The 19,460-nt window shown below is 35.6% G+C and overlaps 1 protein-coding gene across 3 annotated transcripts in view; it reads left to right on the plus strand.

The window, feature by feature from the left end:
* The window catches only part of CD2AP (CD2 associated protein), a 114,508-nt gene extending 96,037 nt beyond the window's left edge, over positions 1-18,471 (plus strand). Inside the window, exons 14-18 of one of the 3 annotated variants that reach the window (XM_021098031.1) lie at positions 4,813-4,925; positions 5,608-5,709; positions 6,980-7,161; positions 9,970-10,033; positions 15,372-18,471. In XM_021098031.1, coding sequence (XP_020953690.1) covers positions 4,813-4,925; positions 5,608-5,709; positions 6,980-7,161; positions 9,970-10,033; positions 15,372-15,410 — 500 coding nt within the window. In that variant the 3' untranslated portion in view covers positions 15,411-18,471. 3 annotated transcript variants of the gene reach the window in all.

The following is a 19,460-nucleotide window of genomic DNA, read 5'->3' on the forward strand; positions in this document are numbered from 1 at the left end:
TAAGTAAATTAAAACACATTTTCACTTTCTTTCAAAACTTTTACTGTTTATGATCACCAGCAAGCTTTGTTTACTTTGCTATATTCCCAAATAACATGTAACAGTGTCAAACTACTGGTGGTTGAGAAGTTTTTTTCCTTCGTTTTTTGGTCCAAATTCTTGTCTTATATCCATTGCCATTATTGTAGAACAGGGTTTGACAATTTCTAGTTTCTGGGGGGAGTGGGGCACGATGTTGTTGAAGTGAATTAGGAAGTAATTCAGAGATGCTGAGACTTTTAAGATAAAAAACCTAATAGTTAACGTCCAAGCTGCAGTCTTTGTATCCTCCACTATCAGACTGCCTTTGGTGTACTGTACTTACCTCCTGTAAAGTTCAGAAAATATGCATTTTGGAAATTGATTTCATATTAAGTAGCAAATATTTACTGAGGGAAGTGTGTATTTGCAATAGTGTTTTGGCCTCAAGTAAGTATGCTAAGATAAAAGGTATAGCTGCTGATAGTAAATAGCTTATATCTCAAATCTCAACTCTGAGGCTATTCCTTATTTTCTGTTTTAAAAAAAAATGTGGGTTTTTAATTATTAGCTAATCAGTCATTGGCATGTTTTATATTTTCTCACCTAACAATTGAATGATCCATTATATCTGTGATATCTGTTGGAATACCTGATATGGAAGTTGTTATAAAATGTAATTTCCCTTCTCCCCATCCTCCTTTGTTAATCCCATCTCATTCTATTTCTGCTCTTATCTATCAATGGGTGTAAATTCCTGTCCCTACTCTTAGATATGATTTTCTTGAATATAAAGTTATATTTAAACATATATGTTTATGTATATAAATATAGAATCTTTGTTCATATAAGAAAAAACATTCCTGGAACACTCAGTTTGTTTCAATTTGCTTTTTTTTTTTTTTTTAAGTCCCTCCATATTCTCATATATGAGCAAGGATAGTAGTACAATTACAAAGCTGTTAGAACATGTTTTAATTTTTTTCCTCTTTTTCCACCAGAAATTGATTTAGGATAATTACACTGTACTGCAGGTTAATTTTAACGTTCACATGGTCTAAATATTTCTAAAATGGTAAATTTTTCAGGAAGTAAAATTGGTTTACAGTTAGTTTTAAAATGCAAGATAGAAAATGTAGTGAAAACAGAGCTACTTCATTGGGAAAGCACCGTTGATAAAGTAGTCTTAGAATGTAGTGTATTATCCTTTTTGATCATCTTTCTGTGATAAATTCTCAAGTTAAAGGGCATTTTAGAGATATATGCATTACTTGATCTGAAAGCCTTCATCGTTAAATAGGGCCACATTCTCTTCAGTTCTGTTTGTTCAAATTAATTTCCCAATATTTATTCATTTATTTCTTCCAGAAAGAATTTATGGTGAGATTTTTTTGTATGTCTGCCTGTTAAGTGGCAGACATTCAAAAAAATATAAAAAGTGAGCATGTATCTAAACTTGGACTCAAAGAAAACAAAACACTATGACCCAAAATATAGAATTTACCTGGGAAATAACAGCAGAGATTAAAATTTTTATTATTTCCTTGATAATATCATTATAGAGTATCACATAAGACATTATTGAATTCTTATTTATATATGTAGGAGATTTTAAGTGTTGTATTGAGTTGTGTTTTTATAGTGAGATAGTTAAAAATAATATTAGGTCTTTTTTTTTTTTTTTTATTGTACCATACCAGAATTAAAATTGCCTCTTTTATTGTAAATACTGTTTTGTTCTGAGGACTAAAACTTGACTAAAAGGTGGTTAATTTCAGATATATCAATGAGTTGTAGATATGTTTATTACTCTGAACTCTAATTTTCATACTAAAACATCCTTTTAGAAGCTGTCTTAATCTTCAGTGAGTAATTTTGAAAAGGCTTCTTTCTAGTTTATATTGAAATTAATACTAATCATATCTTTTCCTTTTCAAAGACAAAAGAAAAAAATCTAGTACACATCTTAATGTAAATTCAGATAAACTGTGATATCTACTAAACTTTGAAATGGTTCTGTTCATTCTGCAACTGTTCCTTTTTCCTGCTTTGTAAAATAATTTTTTTGGTTGAGTCTTTTTTCTAGACATTCCTATCCTTGACTTTTCTTTCCAGATTTTGTTTCCTAGCCTGTTTGCCATGTTTCCCTTCTTACGTGTCAGGAAATTATCCTACCTTTCTCCATTTTGGTAAGATGACAATTTATAAAAGAAATCAAAATAATATATTCAATATAAATAGGTGGTGCACATCGATTTTTCTTTGTAATTTTACTGAAGTGTACATGTTTGTCTGTCTCTTCCAACCCTTTTGGTTTTTCCATTTTAAAACAAAATAAAACTCATATTGGAAAAATTTTCTTGATTAGTTAATTTAAAATATTCTTTTGATAAAAGTTTTTTGAAAATTGAAAACCATAAATGTCAGTGTATTTTTCTCCCAAAATTTGATATTTTGTTTTGTTTTTTAAAAATTCCATGTCTTCGTCAGTGTGTAAAAATTAAATGGCTGGCAGAGTGACAATGTGATTGCAGGAGTTACATGATTGTCATGCATTTTATGCCGTGTGTAAAATATACTAAATCCATTGATAGCACTTTCAGCTAAATCTTAAAGTATTCAAATATATCATGAGTCCAGAATGTGCACTGTTCTATTTTACTAGCCTGATGGGCTTCAATGGAGGACCTGAGAGAGTTTTAGAAAAGTAAAATTACTTGTCTAGGTGTTGTAGCCCCAGACTGGACATAGAGAAGGCATTTTTACATGAGCATGGTATATAATTTTGTAAACCTTCTTTTTATTTATCTTTTAAAATTTCATTTATCTTCATCTCTTCCTATGTTTTTCTTTGTTTCTTTTTCCTTTTGCAAGTTGCTTAAATATGCATTTGAAAATAATCTCCACAGGCCAAAATGATTGGATTGTATTTTTCAGGGGTCTTTGTAGGTTGTCACTAAACATTTATCAATGTTAAAAGCAATTTTTAAACTCTTCAAACTATAGCATATTTTAAATATCTTTTAAAATATTATTTTCTTTGTTTATGACACTAACAAAAATGAGGATGTTCACATTACATAATGCATTTTCCACTAAAGCCACTGTGTCTCTTAGTGTGATTTGTTGTATATTATAGTTATTTATAGGCAGTTATCAAACAACTCAAGACAAAAATTAAACCAAGCACATTAAACTGCCTGTTGTGATGTACTAGCCTAGTGACTATATCCAAGATGGAACACACAAAGTAATCCCAGAACATGAAGATGGAAAAGAATTAACAGAGGTCAGCAGATACCTAGCATTGTCACAAAATACATTAACCTCTTCCTGGTTACCTTTGTATCCTCCATCCCTTTAAAAAAATTCTCTATAAAAATTAATTTTAATATGAAAATTGATGAATAAACTTTGAGGACAGTGATAAGTATCTTTAGATTTCTCTTAAGAAATAACAATTTCTTGGAGTTCCCGTTGTGGCACAGCGGAAATGAATCCGACTAGGTTGTGGGTTCCAATCCCTGGCCTTGCTCAGTGGGTTAAGGATCTAGTGTTGCCGTGAGCTGTGGTGTAGGTCGCAGACGCAGCTCAGATCCTTCATTGCTGTGCCTGTGGTGTAGGCTGGCAGCTGTAGCTCTGATTTGACCCCTAGCCTGGGAACCTCCATATGCCGAGAGTGTGGCCCTAAAAAGAAAAGAAAAAAAAAAAAAGTCTTTAGGTTTGGACATTTAAATATTTGAAAGAAGGCATAAACTTCCGGACAGTGGCAAGGTGAAGAGTGATTCCATACCTGGAAGAATAAGGCCAAAGGTATCTGCTGCCATAATGAGTGATGCCTATTGACCGTGATTAATTAGCCTTAATTTGGAATCTGGGCCAAAGGAAGATTGTAATGGTAGTGAAAGTGTCTGGAGTTACCTTTACGATTCTTATATCACTTTATAGATATCTGGGCTTTAGAATTAAAGATCAACTCTAGCAAGGTTTTCTGGGCTGCTGCTTCTAGAAAAAGCAAGGGTATTATAGACCATTGTTTCAGAGACACAAACCACCTAGATTTGGCCTTTAAACTTGAATTATTGGCTCAAGGTAAGCCAGCCTTTGATGGTGGAGAAGCAAATGGATGATTTATGGAGCATTTTCCCTTAGAATCTGATTTGCCTTAGATTTATAACTATCGTATGATTCCTGCACTTGATAATGTCAAAGCAGAAGTGCAGTGAACTCTAAACAGGCTGAGTCCCAGCTACATTATACTGTGCACATAAATATGTACATAGATTAAAAACACATCAAATTATGCTCTCACTTCACATTAGGAAATGCAGTTGGAAAGCAGAAGAGTCCTGGATATAATCGAGTTTTAAAAATAATGATATTAGTTTAAATTTAAAACAAATATGTTAATTTTCTGACATATTGTAATTAATTCTGAGTTGAGAAAGTAGATCATGTTCCTTTTAAAAACATGAGTTTAAGATGACCACTTTTTCATACTACTACAACTTATGGTGCAGATTTATATCTTCCAGTAAGAAATTTTATTGCAGTCTAAGTCTCTGTTAGAAACATGAATTTTATATTGTTACTATATCAAGTGTATGAGATAAAGAGGATGTTAGTTTTTAAGGGTGAGTGTTGTTTTCCAAATGCATATGAAAAGCACAAGTCCACTTGTGAGTGTTAGTGGTACCCTTTTAATTTTATGGTTTGTTAAAAATCCAGAAACATTCTTTTTTTACCTTTTACAATATGCAGCTCTTAATAGATATGTTTACTTTTATTCTCCAGATCTTGTAAATTTTGATGACATAGCTTCATCAGAAAACTTGCTACATCTCACTGCAAATAGACCGAAGATGCCTGGAAGAAGATTGCCTGGCCGCTTCAATGGTGGACATTCTGTGAGTTGCATTTACTGTTGTAAAACACAGAGGGTTTAGCAAATCCAGTCCTCCTTAAGAGAAGAATGAGAGAGGATTTACAGCTCTGCCAAAGTTTAAAAATTAGGAAGATAGCTATACTCAAGTGGGCAAGGGGTGGTGGTATTTAAGAGATACGGGGAACAAGACCTGTTCATTTCAACAGGGCTTGGAATGGAAGGTTGCAGAATCAAAAATAGAGTTGTCTAAAGACCATAACCGCAGAACACAGTGTCAGAGGGGGACAGGGCACCTGTGTAATCTACTCACGGAAGGACAGTAATTAGAATTGAGTGATACATAGTCTCTTTAGGAAAGAATGGGTCTCTAGATGTGTATCTTCTTTTCATGCTTTCTATGCATTGCTCAGGACACTAGTAGTGCTTTGTGTTAATGTATTAGCTCTTGTGCACTTGTATGCTTTTAAATTACCCAAGTAGAGAACATTTTTGTTGCTAATCAGTAAGCTGTTTTTCTGCCCTCAAGATATGCAAATATGTTATGTAGCGTGAAATTATGTAACATCTCAGCAAAGGAATATCTAGAGCAGTAGCTGATGTAAACAGTGGTAAAAGTTACTTTATTATCCAGATGCTTACTTCCTTTTCTTTCTTTGGTGTTTTCTGTTTCTTGATTAAAAAAAAAAAAAAAAAAAAAAATTCAGCCAACTCAAAGCCCAGAAAAGACTTTGAAGTTACCAAAAGAAGATGATAGTGCCAAAGTAAAGCCATCTGAATTTAAAAAGGATTCATGCTTCTCTCCAAAGGTGAGGTGCATTGTAGTCTACGATATGTATAATTTTTAGAGGGTTTTTTTTTTTTTTTTTTTTTTGACATCAAAATTATGGAATTCAAGTGTCCAGGAAGAATTATTTCTTCTTTCAAGAAATACAATAATTCCTACTAAAACTAAATAAAATAATTCCTGCTAAATTTAAGTAACATCATTCTCTGTAGATCATTTTTTAGAGGAGTTACATTATTTAAAGTAATACAAGTGTTATATGTTGCATATTTTTTAAGGCACAGATCTATATACATTTGTTTAATTTCCCATGCACTCTTTAGGTCAGAAGCCATCACTTTTTTACTCCTTGCATAGTTTGGTAATTGGTACCGTAATAAGCACTAAATACACATTGGAATGAACGATAGAATACATAGATTCTTCCATCTATTACATGGTATTAAGGTCTTTCTGTCTTTCTCTCTTTCATTCTTTCCTTTTTTCTTTCTCTCTCATTCTTTCTCTCTTTCCCTCTTTCTCTGTTCCTCTCTCCTTCTTTCCCTCCCTCCCTTCATTTTTTTCTTCCTTTTTTTGGCTGTGGCATGTAGGAGGCTTGATGTGAGATCTCAGTTCCCAGACCCAGGAGTGAAACTGGTCCTTGGTGGTGAAAGTCTTCTCTAAACCCTTGCCATTTTAATTTAAGATATTATTACCACAACTGACACATATCTTATATTTGAGAAAATCATGCTTCTTCCTCAAATTCATTTCAGGGCATTTGACTACTATTCCAGTTTATCAGATGCACTTAATCTGATTCTGTCAGCTGTCAACAGTTGGAATTTCACTTGCTGTTACCTAAGTAAAATAGTAAAAGCGTGTCAGGCTATGGATTCATTTTAATACCTCTTTTTAAAATGGACTCAATAAATCCTTCACAATTATTTTAAGTGGAGTTCTTCGGCTGTTCTAAGTAACAGTTATGTAAGATGAAGGACCAAAGCGGTATCTTTAATAATACTGACATAGTCTTGCCTCTAGATAATCCACTAGGCAAACCATGAAATAAATCTAATGGATTTTCTCCCTTCTCTTCACATTTCTCCCAAAAACCTGTGATTACAAGTTTATTCTTTGATTGTTTGGTGGTTTTTCCCATTATGAACATCAAACTGCTTTTTGAATTTTCAAGTTTATCATTTACCTTGAAAATATTGCTTCAGTTATTTATCTCCTTGCAGTAAAAATCTTTAGAACTTAAATATAAGTACAAGTAAAATAAAAGTTTTCTGTTTATTATATATTTTCAGCCATCTGCGTACCTTTCAACACCTTCAAGTGCTTCCAAATCAAATACGGCCGCTTTACTAACTCCATTAGAAATCACAACCAAAGTAGAAACAGATGATGGGAAAAAGAATTCCCTGGATGAACTTAGAGCTCAGATTGTTGAATTGTTGTGTGCTGTGGAAACACTGAAAAAGGATCATGGGTAAGAAGCCCTGGTTTTCTTCTTTGCACACTACTTAACACAGGTGTAAAGAATTCTTCCAAATTAGATTAAGTAAAGAAGTAATCTGCCAAATTTCTACTATGAGCAAGTTTGTTTCCAAAGAAATTATGGTCAATAGTGTCTCTCTTAGCAGAAAGCTTAAGTTAGAAAATGTAATAATTAGAAACTCTATTAATTCTAGTTATTCTAAATAGAAATTGGAAAGCTTGAATAAGAACATTTAGCCCAATTCTAAAAAAGGCAAATCAGTAAAAACAGAAAGTAGTAGCTCAATTATAGAATAGGTTCTAGTAGCTTGATTAATAGGAAAATGGCTAATAGGCTCATGAAATGATGTTCCATATCTGAGTTCTTGCTGTGCTACAGTACATTAAGGATCAGGCTTAGCCACATTTGTCGTGTAAATTGCAGCTGCATTTTGGATTTGATTCCTGGCTCAGGAGCTTCCCTATGCCGCAGGCGTGGCCTAAAAAAAAGTTGTTCAGGAGTTCCCGTCGTGGCGCAGTGGTTAACGGGTTAACGAATCGACTAGGAACCATGAGGTTGCGGGTTCGATCCCTGCCCTTGCTCAGTGGGTTAACGATCCGGCGTTGCCGTGAGCTGTGGTGTAGGCTGCAGACGCGGCTCGGATCCCGCGTTGCTGTGGCTCTGGCGTAGGCCGGTGGCTACAGCTCCGATTCAACCCCTAGCCTGGGAACCTCCATATGCCGCGGGAGCGGCCCAAGAAATAGCAACAACAACAACAAAAAAGACAAAAAAAAAAAAAAGTTGTTCAACATCATTAGTCATTAGCAAATGCAAATCAAAACCACAATGAGATACCATATCACACCCACTAGGATGGCTATAATCAAAAATATGAACAATTACAAATGTTGACAGGGATGTGGAAAATTGAAACCCTCATGCATTATCTGGTAGGAATGTAAAATGGTGCAGACACTCTGGAAAATATCATGGCAGTTACTCAAAAAGTTAAATACCATGTTACCATATGACCCACCAAGTCTCCTCCAAGGTATACTACTGAGAAAATTTAGCTATTATAAATACAGATAAGTAGAGCAGGATAAATAGTCTAGGAATACATCCTAATTTAGGTATAAATTAAATGTATAATAAACTCAGAAACTTGGAAAAAGGAAGCATTATTTAATTTAGTGATTACCTTATGGAATTATAAAGTTTATTAGCTTAGAAGCATATTTTATATCACATATCAAAATAAGCTCTAGACAAATTTGATTTAAATATTATTTTTTAAAATTATAGTCAGTAGAAAACAAAATTTACTTCCAATATAAAGAATTTTCTAATCATTAAAACCACAGAACAGTTTTGAAACTGTATAATTTAGAACTACCTTCCTTTCTTATGTATTGTTTCTTCATGAGTTTCTCAAGCTATTATTTCTATAATACTCTTGAAGACAATTTTCCTAGTATGTATCAAGACAATGAAAATGGCCATACTTTTTGTTAGAAATTTGGTACACCAGTGTATTCATGATGTTAGCTTGATTCCCATTCCTCTCATTCCCTGTCTGCCCCCAAGAAACCAACTAAGTAAACAGAAAACCTGAATATTTGAATACCAAACAACGGTTATCAGAAATATGAAAATTTTAGCAGCATGGAAGTATTTTAAAATACCTTGTGAAAAGACACAATATAGAATATATATATACATATAGCTGTGGAGTGGAAATGACTATATAAAAAGAAGGGATGGAGTTCCCGTGGCTCAGTGGTTAAGGAATCCGACTAGGAACCATGAGGTTGCGGTTTTGATCCCTGGCCTCACTCAGTGGGTTAAGGATTCGGCGTTGCTGTGAGCTGTGGTATAGGTCGCAGACAAGGCTTGGATCCCGAATTCCTGTGGCTGTGGTGTAGGCCGGCGGCTACAGCTCTGATTAGACCCCTAGCCTGGGAACCTCCATATGCTGCAGGAGCAGCCCTAGAAAAGGCAAAACAAAACAAAACAAAAAAAAAAAATTGGGAAGGGAACACAGGTAGATGAAAACATCAATTACAGAAGAGGGACAGTTGGTTAAATTTTGTTTATTGTTTTGGTTTTTAGATTTTAATGTAATATTTAAGAAAGTAGAGAAAGAAGAATGTAAAATCTGGGTTTTTCCATTAAAAACTATAATTTGCCCCATATTTGACATTCATTTTGCCAATATTTGGGCTGTAAGTGTGTCCTGCCTGAGAAATGCATGATAACTGAATATGGAAAATAATCTGTGAAACTTAAAAATTTCTTTATCTGAGTTCCCGTCGTGGTGCAGTTGTTAACAAATCCGACTAAGAACCATGAGGTTGTGGGTTCAGTCCCTGCCTTTGCTCAGTGGGTTAATGATCCCACGTTGCCGTGAGCTGTGGTGTAGGTTGCAGACGCGGCTCAGATCCCGCTCAGATCCCGCGTTGCTGTGGCTCTGGTGTAGGCCAGTGGCTATAGCTCTGATTGGACCCCTAGCCTGGGAACTTCCATATGCCGCGAGAGCGGCCCAAGAAAATGGCAAAAAGACAAAATAAAAAATAAAAAAAGTAAAAAAAAAAAATTTCTTTGTCTCAGATAGGTTTGCCATGGTTTTGCTGAGTTTTTAACTGTGATGTTAAATCATTTCAACTAGAGAATTTGAATTTTTCCTCAGTCAGCATGGTTATTTCCTCTAAACACTTTTCCCTATGTTCTGGGATTATTAGGCAACAGAGATCCTATTAACTTTAGTCAGATATATTTCTTAATTGAAAGACTTAACAGTAATAAATACTTTGTTTTTAGGAAAGAACTGGAAAAACTACGAAAAGATTTAGAAGAAGAGAAGGCAATGAGAAGTAATCTAGAGGTAATTTCATTTTTTCCAGCATTGCTTACAGTCAGCATAGACTAGACATGTTTTTTCCCAGCCCAACTGGCGATTGGTTCTGCTAAGATTATGCTATCCTACTTCAGTCGGACACTCCCTACTGCTTGGCAGCCATTTAATTAATCTCTTGTTGACTCCCTGTCACATTCCGGGTCATTCATTCCACAGATGTTTTTGCAGTGCTAACTCACAGGCGGTGCATGAGGCACAGAGTGTCCATGAGTGATACACATGGTTCTTGCCTCCTTCAGGTGTCTAGATGTCTTGCCCTCAATACTGCTTCTTTCTTGAGCTGCAGTTCTCTTTTCTTCACAGTTTTTGTTTCTTCTTTTTCTACCTTGGGGTGGTGGTGGTGGTGGTGGTGGTAATGGGATGGCTGTAGAGTGCTGACTTTGGTTTCTCACTGAATTGAGTTTACTTTATAAGTGTAGTGTCGTCATCTTCACTCTGCTGACGATGGACAGTTTGGACAATTTCACATATTTTCTTTACCTTCCTTACTTTTCTTTCATCCTCACTGATTTTGGTCTTCATTTGTGTTTTTTTCTGCACATCTCAGAGAAAGTGTTTCTTGCCTTTTTTAAGAGGCTCTTCTCATGTGTTTATTTCATACTCCCCTCTGTTTTTACCTTGCCTCATTCTTTTTATCCTATTTCTTGTGTTAGCAATAGAAACAGAGAATATGAGATTTGCCATTAAAAATCTTGAGACCCTTTTCTGGCATTCCCTCGTAACTTTCAGTTCTAAACTAGCTTAGCAGTTTCTGAACATTGTCTCATTGGACAGCCTAACAACTTAATGTGGATTATTCCTATTTTAAGTGTCAGAAAACTAGGGTTTAGAATAATGATTAAGTCAGCAGTGAAGCAGAAGCAGCCAGACTTCAGAGCCTTGGCTCTTAGGGATTAGTTACACTGTTTGAACTTGAGGAAGTCACTTTTCTCATTTAGCTTTCATTGTTGAGATGATATGTGAAGGTATTTGGTAAATTATCAAAACTCCACTTTTACTCTTATAGCCGACATGTAACCTTTATCGGCATTCTCCCTTCTTGCAATGAAAATACTCCATTTCTCCTCTTACTTGAAAAATAAAAAGCCTCCTTTTAGCTCTAGCTGCCCTCTTGACCTGTTATTTTCTCTTTTCATTTGGGGTTCGTCTGTCACAGAACAAACAAACAAAACTTACACTTGCAGTCACTAATTCTTCACTTTTAATTTAATCCTTAACCTCTTTGAGTTTATTATTGGCAACTCTCAAGGCTTTTCAGTTTCTACAGCCTTCTTCACATTTTTATCCTCACCACCGTTTTGGAGTGTGTCTTGGTTTATGTGACCCTGCATTCTTCTGTCTCAGATTTCTCCATCTCTCCTAACCGAGATGAGATGTTCTTTCAGTGCTGACCTTGCTGCGCCCTTCTCTCTCTCGGCATCCACTCTTTGCTCATCTGCGCGTACAGAGTATCTATCGTGATTAGCATGCTGGTACATCTTCCACTGAAATTGAGTTCTTCTTTTTCCAGTCCCTTTCCTCTTTCCAGCTCTTAGTCTCCCTGGTGTTCCACTGTGAACTAGACTTAGCATGCCCTCTGTCACATGTAGCACCTTCTTTTCTGATTCTGATTTTCTGTTTCCTTTGATGTTTGTTGCCCTTCTGGTTACTCGGATGTGGGAGTCCATTCTCTTCTAGCTCCACTCACATTCAGGTCTATTAGCTTTCCTCCCAAACTTTACCTCTTTATTCCCACTATTTTTGTCCTTTTCTTAAGCTCTTTATCTTCTGCCTAGCTTGTTTTTCTCATTGTTAATCTTTCCTTGCTCAGTATTTTCGAGAACTTTCTATTACTTGCTGAATAAAGTTCAAGCTTTTTGACTTGGCACATGAGGTCTTTTATGTCCTGCCTTGTTTTAGTTTATCTTTCTTTCCTCACTTGCTGATCTTCAGTTGTCCCTTAATTTGTCTGAATTTTTACTTTTATTGTATTTTAAGGATTTTTCTTTTTGTCTTCTTGCTATTTCTTGGGCCACTCCCGCGGCATATGGAGGTTCCCAGGCTAGGGGTCGAATTGGAGCTGTAGCCGCCAGCCTACCCCAGAGCCACAGCAGCATGGGATCCGAGCCACATTTGTGACCCACACCACAGCTCACGGCAACGCTGGATCCTTAACCCACTGAGCAAAGGCAGGGATTGAACCCGCAACCTCATGGTTCCTAGTTGGATTTGTTAACCACTGGGGAACCAGCCAAGACGGGAACTCCTGGATTTTTCTTTTGTCCCATCTTCTCATGTTCAAGTTCTTGCAAGGCTTGGATCAAACAATCACATTCATGGAGTTGGCCACCCGTCTTCTGATTAAAAGCACTTTTTCTTATTCCAAATGCGTTTTGCTTAGTTTTGTAAGAGATAAATATGTAATAATTGCTCTTATCACCGTTCACATTGTGTACTTATTTTGCCCATCTTCTGTTTCATATTTGCCCATAGCTCCTAGCACAGTGCTATATACATATTGGATTGCTAATAAATTTTTGCCAAACTAATAAATGTTAGAAGATATATGTTAGAAATGTATCTTCTAAACATGTTAAATATAAATTCCCAGTGAGAAACATGATAGAAATTGAAAATTTTTAATAATGTTTGACTTTCATTCCTTATTTTTTATACATATGAAAATAAGCTAAAAAGGTTATTAGTAAGAGGAACTAATGTTAAATTTGTATATATGATTTAATATCATAAAAATCAAGAGTCAAATGAACTATTTGTTTCTTTTTTGAAGAAATTTAATTTGATTTTCCCAGCAAATTTTACTTAGCCTCTCAATGACTGACCTATATTATAATTTTTTTGCTTTAGTAATTATTTTTTCAGTCTTTTTGTCTCTTTTTTTTTTTTTTCTGTCTTTTTGCCTTTTCTAGGGCCGCTCCGCAACATGTGGAGGTTCTCAGGCTAGGGGTTGAATTGGAGCTGTAGCGGCCAGCCTACCCCAGAGCCACAGCAACGCCAGATCTGAGCCTTGTCTGTGACCTACACCACAGCTCACGGCAACACCAGATCCTCAACCCACTGAGCGAGGCCAGGGATTGAACCGGCAACCCCATGGTTCCTAGTCGGATTTGTTAACCACTGAGCCACGATGGGAAATCGATTCTTTTTGTCTCTTTAGAGCCACACCCATGTCATATGGAGGTTCCCAGGCTAGGGGTTGAATCGGAGCAGTAGCTGCTGGCCTACGCCACATCTGTAACCTACACCACAGCTCACGGCAACGCCAGATCCTTAACCCACTGAATGAGGCTGGGGATTGAACCTGCATCCTCATGGATGCTGGTCGGGTTTGTTAACTGCTGAGCCACAACAGGAACTCCTGTAATTTTTTTTTTTTTAAAAAAGGATAAGTTTGACCCTTATATTTACAAAAGCATACTTAATAAGTAAGGCATTAGAGTTTTAAGATCCATATATTTAAAGGAGAAATTTTATTTCCCCCCAGTTAAAAGTAGTGCTCTGAACTATTCTAACGTTAACATTATATAGTGATAAGTTATACTTGAGGAGTGATAAAAAGGACTAATGATGAACAGTGAACATCAGATACTAGAAGAAAAACTCCAGCAATGCACGTATTTGCCTGATTGCTAAATTTATGGGACTAGTATCGTCAGTAAGGAGTATTGCTGACTGCATGCAAGGTTATTCTCTCCTTGCTTCCCCCACTTCCTCTTCTACTGTGTTTTTTCCTTTATGTTTCCTGTGAATCCTTGTGCATTAAAATTGGTACAGTGGTTAGTGTATCTTTGGCATAGAGATGATAGTAGCACATCAGGCTGATGAGTGAAGGTGTTTTGGTCTCAATCCAGGCTGAAGATGGAGACTTGTTCCCATCTGGTGCTGTTAACACATTCAGTTAATAATCATGTTGGTCGAAGAATAATATCAGGAAATATCCTGGAATTATTAGCAAGCCAGTATTGAATGATTAGGGTCCCTTAGGAGATTGTGAGCTTATTGAAATTACACTTTTTGATGGGGGCAAAATGCTTATCATTTAATAATTTACTGTTTGTCGGAAGTTAATCATAACATGTACCGTTTGTGTACCTGGCTGGGGAGAGGGGAGGATGACGCTGTTGGAGAAGATAAGGTCTCCATGTTTCCATGTGAAATGAAAGGTCAAAATGATCAAAAAAATTTTTAATTGGGAAGAGAATATAAAACCTGTGCCCTTTGGAGCCTTGGACTTTACTGGTATAAGTTCTGAGCCACTTGCTGGCATCGAACCACTAACTAGTATGGTATTGAATCTCTTTGAGCCTCTCAACTTAGTTATTTGTAATATGTCAAAATTAAATAACTCCCCATAGTTACTGTGAAAATGTAATGACTTTTTCTGATTTTCTCCTTAAGTTTCTTAAATTGTGAGTTTTCATTAATTGAAGATCTGCCTAACAGTGGAAATATTTCTAACACACTGACTGGATTTTATATGTACGTCTGAGCTTTAAAGGCAACTTAATCTAGAACATACATACTATTTACACTTGAGGAAATTGAGACCAAGTGACATTAAGTGACATACTAATATTTCATAAGCAGTAAGTGAAAAACATAGAACTAAACTGTTTGGTCCTTTTTAAAAATAAACAAACCACATTTTTCTGTACTGCCCCCATTGTTTAGTTACAAGTATGTGTATGTTTCTTAATTTGGTTTCAGGGATACTCTCTGTTCTTTGCAGGGCTGATTTTCTTTTTTTTTTTTTTTTGTCTATTTGCTATTTCTTGGGCCACTCCCGCGGCACATGGAGGTTCCCAGGCTAGGGGTCCAATCGGAGCTGCAGCCACCGGCCTACGCCAGAGCCACAGCAACGTGGGATCCGAGCCGCGTCTGCAACCTACACCACAGCTCACGGCAACACCGGATCCTTAACCCACTGAGCAAGGCCAGGGACCGAACCCGCAACCTCATGGTTCCTAGTCGGATTCGTTAACCACTGCGCCACGACGGGAACTCCCAGGGCTGATTTTCTTACAGATCTTTCAAATGCTCACATCATTTAGCACTGTTCTGGCTGAGACAAATGTAGTTGCTTTTTAGGTGTTGTTATCACCTGCCATCTAGGAACTTGCATTGTGAGGTTTTCTTCTGTTGAACTTTTTTTGTATTTATTACACCATTGGAGATGAGATTTTTAAATGGAAATCAAAATCTGGAGGCTCGAAAATATCAGAACTTCATGACGGAGGATAAGATAAATAAACTCTACTAAAGTAAAGATGTTTTACTGTTGCTCAATTTATGTTTCGTATTTTAGGTGGAAGTAGAGAAGCTGAAAAAAGCAGTCCTGTCTTGAAGTGTTCTCACTGCTCCAGGGATTCAGAAGCAACACTATGAACTTCAACTGACTTGTTACCTAAAAATAACGAATACTGATGTCATGATAAAGAAATATGAGTATATGAATTATTATAGCTGTAGAAAAATGTAGGGGAGGGTAAATTTTTTATATATATTTTGTTTTGCCAATATGAAAAAAAGAGGCCTTATTTCTTATGTGCTGGGATTGCAAACTTTTTGTTTAGTTTGCTTGAAAATACTACTGAATCTGTATAAAGGAAAAAAGTTCACAATAGTTGTTTTTTTTTTATTGAACTTGTAGTATTATTTTTAAAGAGATCTATACTATAAATATGGTGATATCTTTACAAATAATCTGTAAAATATACTATTTGAGAGGGACAGGTTAGCTTTATGGTAGCGGTAGTCACTACTTTTCCCCTAATACATAAGGGATATAAACTTTGTATGTATATATTTTTTATGTTTAGCTTCTTACCCAGGATTACACTGTTGTGCCTGTTTGTTTGCAGTGCTGTTTATACTTTGGGTGATGAGATAGGAGTTTCCTAGCTACAAACCAGATTACTCACCCATGCATACAGTAATAACTAATGAAAGAAAATAATTTCTGCAGCTGAAATAATCAAAATAATTCCTTCAACTTTTGAAATATTTTATATTGCTTGCACTGTAGGATTCATAAAAGGAATTTAGTTTAAATGTATTGGATTGTTAAATATATTGGGGAAGATGTGAGCTCTATTTTAGATTCATTAGGTTTAAGAAACTAAAAAAATGTCAATTTAACCCTTAACTTGTGCCTAGAAACTACAGCACATAGAATATGCAAACACCAGCCTTAAAGCTGTACTTCTCTGCTTATTTTACAGGCTCAAATATTACTCATCTCATGGTCTTGTGATTTAATTCTTTATGCCCCTCCTTTTGATTTTAATAATGGTAATGTTAGAAAAACAAAACTCCAGTACTTTCAGAACTTCAGTATATGGTTTCATACTTTGACAAGTTATCACTGTAAATACTCAGGTTTTACATTGTGTAATTTACCTGATAGACTAACGGGTGGAGATATTTTGGCTGTCATTTAGGTACCAACTTTATAAAGAGTGTTTAGTATATAATAAAATGTAATATTACAGCTTATTTAAAACCAAATATATTTGGCCATATTCGGAAGAGCAGTTTCTTCAGAGTCACTTAGGAACACTTGAATGTTTTCAAATGTTATCTACAGGTAATATGTCTCAAATATGTGGGTTTATGTTAAAGAAATATGATTTTTTATCTGCAAAAAAAAAAATAGATTTTAAGCTTCATTACAAATGACTTTCAGATTTGCGGTACCAGCTATCATGCTTCCATTTTGTGTTATTTTAAACCACCAAACCAATATTTTTCCTTTACAGTTTAATCTTATACTGAAATCTGGTGTTAATGAAAGTTTGTCATATTGTTTCAAATAAAGGTGAAATAGAAAATAATGGAAACTCCAATACATAATTACTTACTGTTAAATTCACAACTTAAATTCGTGCTTTTGGGGAAACCTGATTGGGCATTGAGTCTGTATATTTAGCTCTTTAAAGTACTTGGGCTCTTCGGATGAGGTCACTATTGAACAAAGTTGTTTATTCCTCTTCTAAAGTTTTAAAATACTTGTCAAATGAATGATTTCCTTTTGAAATAAATTAGATCTTCTTTTAATATGAAGGTCCTTAGGTAAAAATAAAAACAGTGTATCCTAGAAATCATTCTCCAGCTTTATGATTGGAAAATCTTACCAGGTGACCCCTCTCCACCCTAATAATGGGGTAGGGGAAGGTTCCAGCAGATTTCAGGCCACCTTAAAGTTTATGTTGGTCATTTTCACACCAATGCATAAAATCAAGAAGGTCATGAATACTGAAAGACATTTAAGGTGTTTGCTTGTGTTCTCTTCAGTCAGAATTGAAAAGTAAAGTACTTGATCTCTATTTCCTGCCATTGACCAAATAGTAAAGAAAACCAAACAAACTCAAAGGGAAAAATGGTTCCTTTAATCTAGCAATTTACGTATTTGCTCTTGATATGGGAATTTTATTAATTCCTGTTTATGAAGCTCATGTCACAAAATGGTATGTAATAACAGTAGCTTTTACTTGGGGGTAAATCTTTTCTCTTATTTTAATGAATGAGTATAAATGACTGACCAGAGGTAAACAGCATGGCATCTGTCATTGCCACATTGTTAGTGAATGTGTTATTCAGGTTTGCTATTCTTTGAAACACAAAATATTACTAATTTTCCTAACTTCGTTTCAATATTAGGAGTATTGTGTGTGTGCGCACGTGTGTGACCACTAAGCTTGGTCATACTATAAAGCTGTTACCTCTTTACAAAATCTACATCTGAAGATAGGAAGAGAAAATGGGCCTGGTGTAACGGAGGATTCTCTTTTTATGCTTCTTACTCTGATCACAGGAAAAAACCCAAGTGCTCTCTGGATGTGTTGGTAAACATTTTATGCTTTGCATTGATGCTTGGAAATGTATGAACAGAATGAGACGAGACAATCAGTTCAAATCAGAAATGAGAAGTGTTAACATTTAATGGCCTTGTTTTGCTGTAGCAATAAAATGACCAAGTGCAATGAATGACTTGATTTAATAAAATCATCTTTTAAAAGTTGCTGCTATGAATATTTTTAGCCATAAAATTTTACCCTTGTTATAGCCTGACTTGCCTTCAGTAACTATTGTGTAATGCAGTTGGTATTGTGATATTCTAACATTCCAAAAAATAATAATATATATTTATGGGGAATTAAAAACAGTATACTTCACTGACTTGTTTACAGGTGCTGTAAAAAAGCATGCTTCTCCCTCAAAGAGAAAAATTAATAAAGAATAGTATTGCCAGTTGTGTCCATCTTTATTGATGATTTTTCATTAACTTCAGCATATGCTTATTGCAGAGTATGATGAAAACTATTTTATATGACTGAGTTTTCCAAAGAAAAGAAACAATGTAAATAGTAAAATGAAAACATTAAAAGTTCTAGACCTGTGTGAAACTTTCTGAACCTTGAGTCTTTTCTTTTACCTGGAACTGTGAGACAATCCTGCCTCACAGGATTATTGAGAGAATCTGAAATAGTTTACATGAAGAACCTTATGGAGTGCTTGCCAAAGAGTAGGTTTTTTAAAAAACGGAGGCTGCTGGTCTATTCTTTGAAGCATCTTGCAGAAATGCGTATTGTGTAAATTAGGCAGGTGAGATTAAGAGAAAGACATGGTGTGTCCTCTCCCTTTGACTTAATATAGCATCCCTTTCTTGGGAGGTATTCTCTTCATTTGTGTTATATTAAAAATGGAGCTGAGCGTACTTTGCCCAAATTGAATTACTGAGTGAGAGACAGATTTTAAATATTGGAAACCAAAACTAGTCTGAGCATGGAAGCTCCCCACATTTACATTTTTCTGTCATCTGGAAAAAGCTGATTTGAAAGAATAAAATAGAATGTAAAGAGAATCCAGAAGGATATTAAAACTGATGGCAGTCATTCCTGAGCCCCAACAGCCCGTTCATTTCTTGGTTCCATAAGCATAAACTTGCTCATAATCATCTTGGGTTTGTGAATTCACAGCTGAAAGTCCTGGTAAATACGAAAAATAAGAACAGCATCCTCCTCACATACACGGGGATGGGGTGTGTTCCAGGACCCGCATGGATGCCTGGAGCCCAGACAGCAGTGAACCTTTCATACACTGTTTTCTCCGATACATATATACCTCTGATAAAATTTAACTTATACATTAGGCACAATGGGAGATGAACAGCTAGTAATAAACTAGAACAGTTACAACAATATACTCTAATAAAAGTTATGTGGGGAGTTGCTGTCGTGGCGCAGCAGAAGCAAATCCAACTAGGAATCATGAGGCTACAGGTTCTATCCCTGGCCTCACTTGGTGGGTTAAGGATCCAGCGTTGCTGTGAGCTGCGGTGTAGGTCGTAGATGCGGCTCAGATCTGGCATTGCTGTGGCTGTGGTGTAGGCCGG

This window comes from Sus scrofa, chromosome 7 (assembly GCF_000003025.6).
Source record: "Sus scrofa isolate TJ Tabasco breed Duroc chromosome 7, Sscrofa11.1, whole genome shotgun sequence".
NCBI classification, from domain to species: Eukaryota; Metazoa; Chordata; class Mammalia; order Artiodactyla; family Suidae; genus Sus; species Sus scrofa.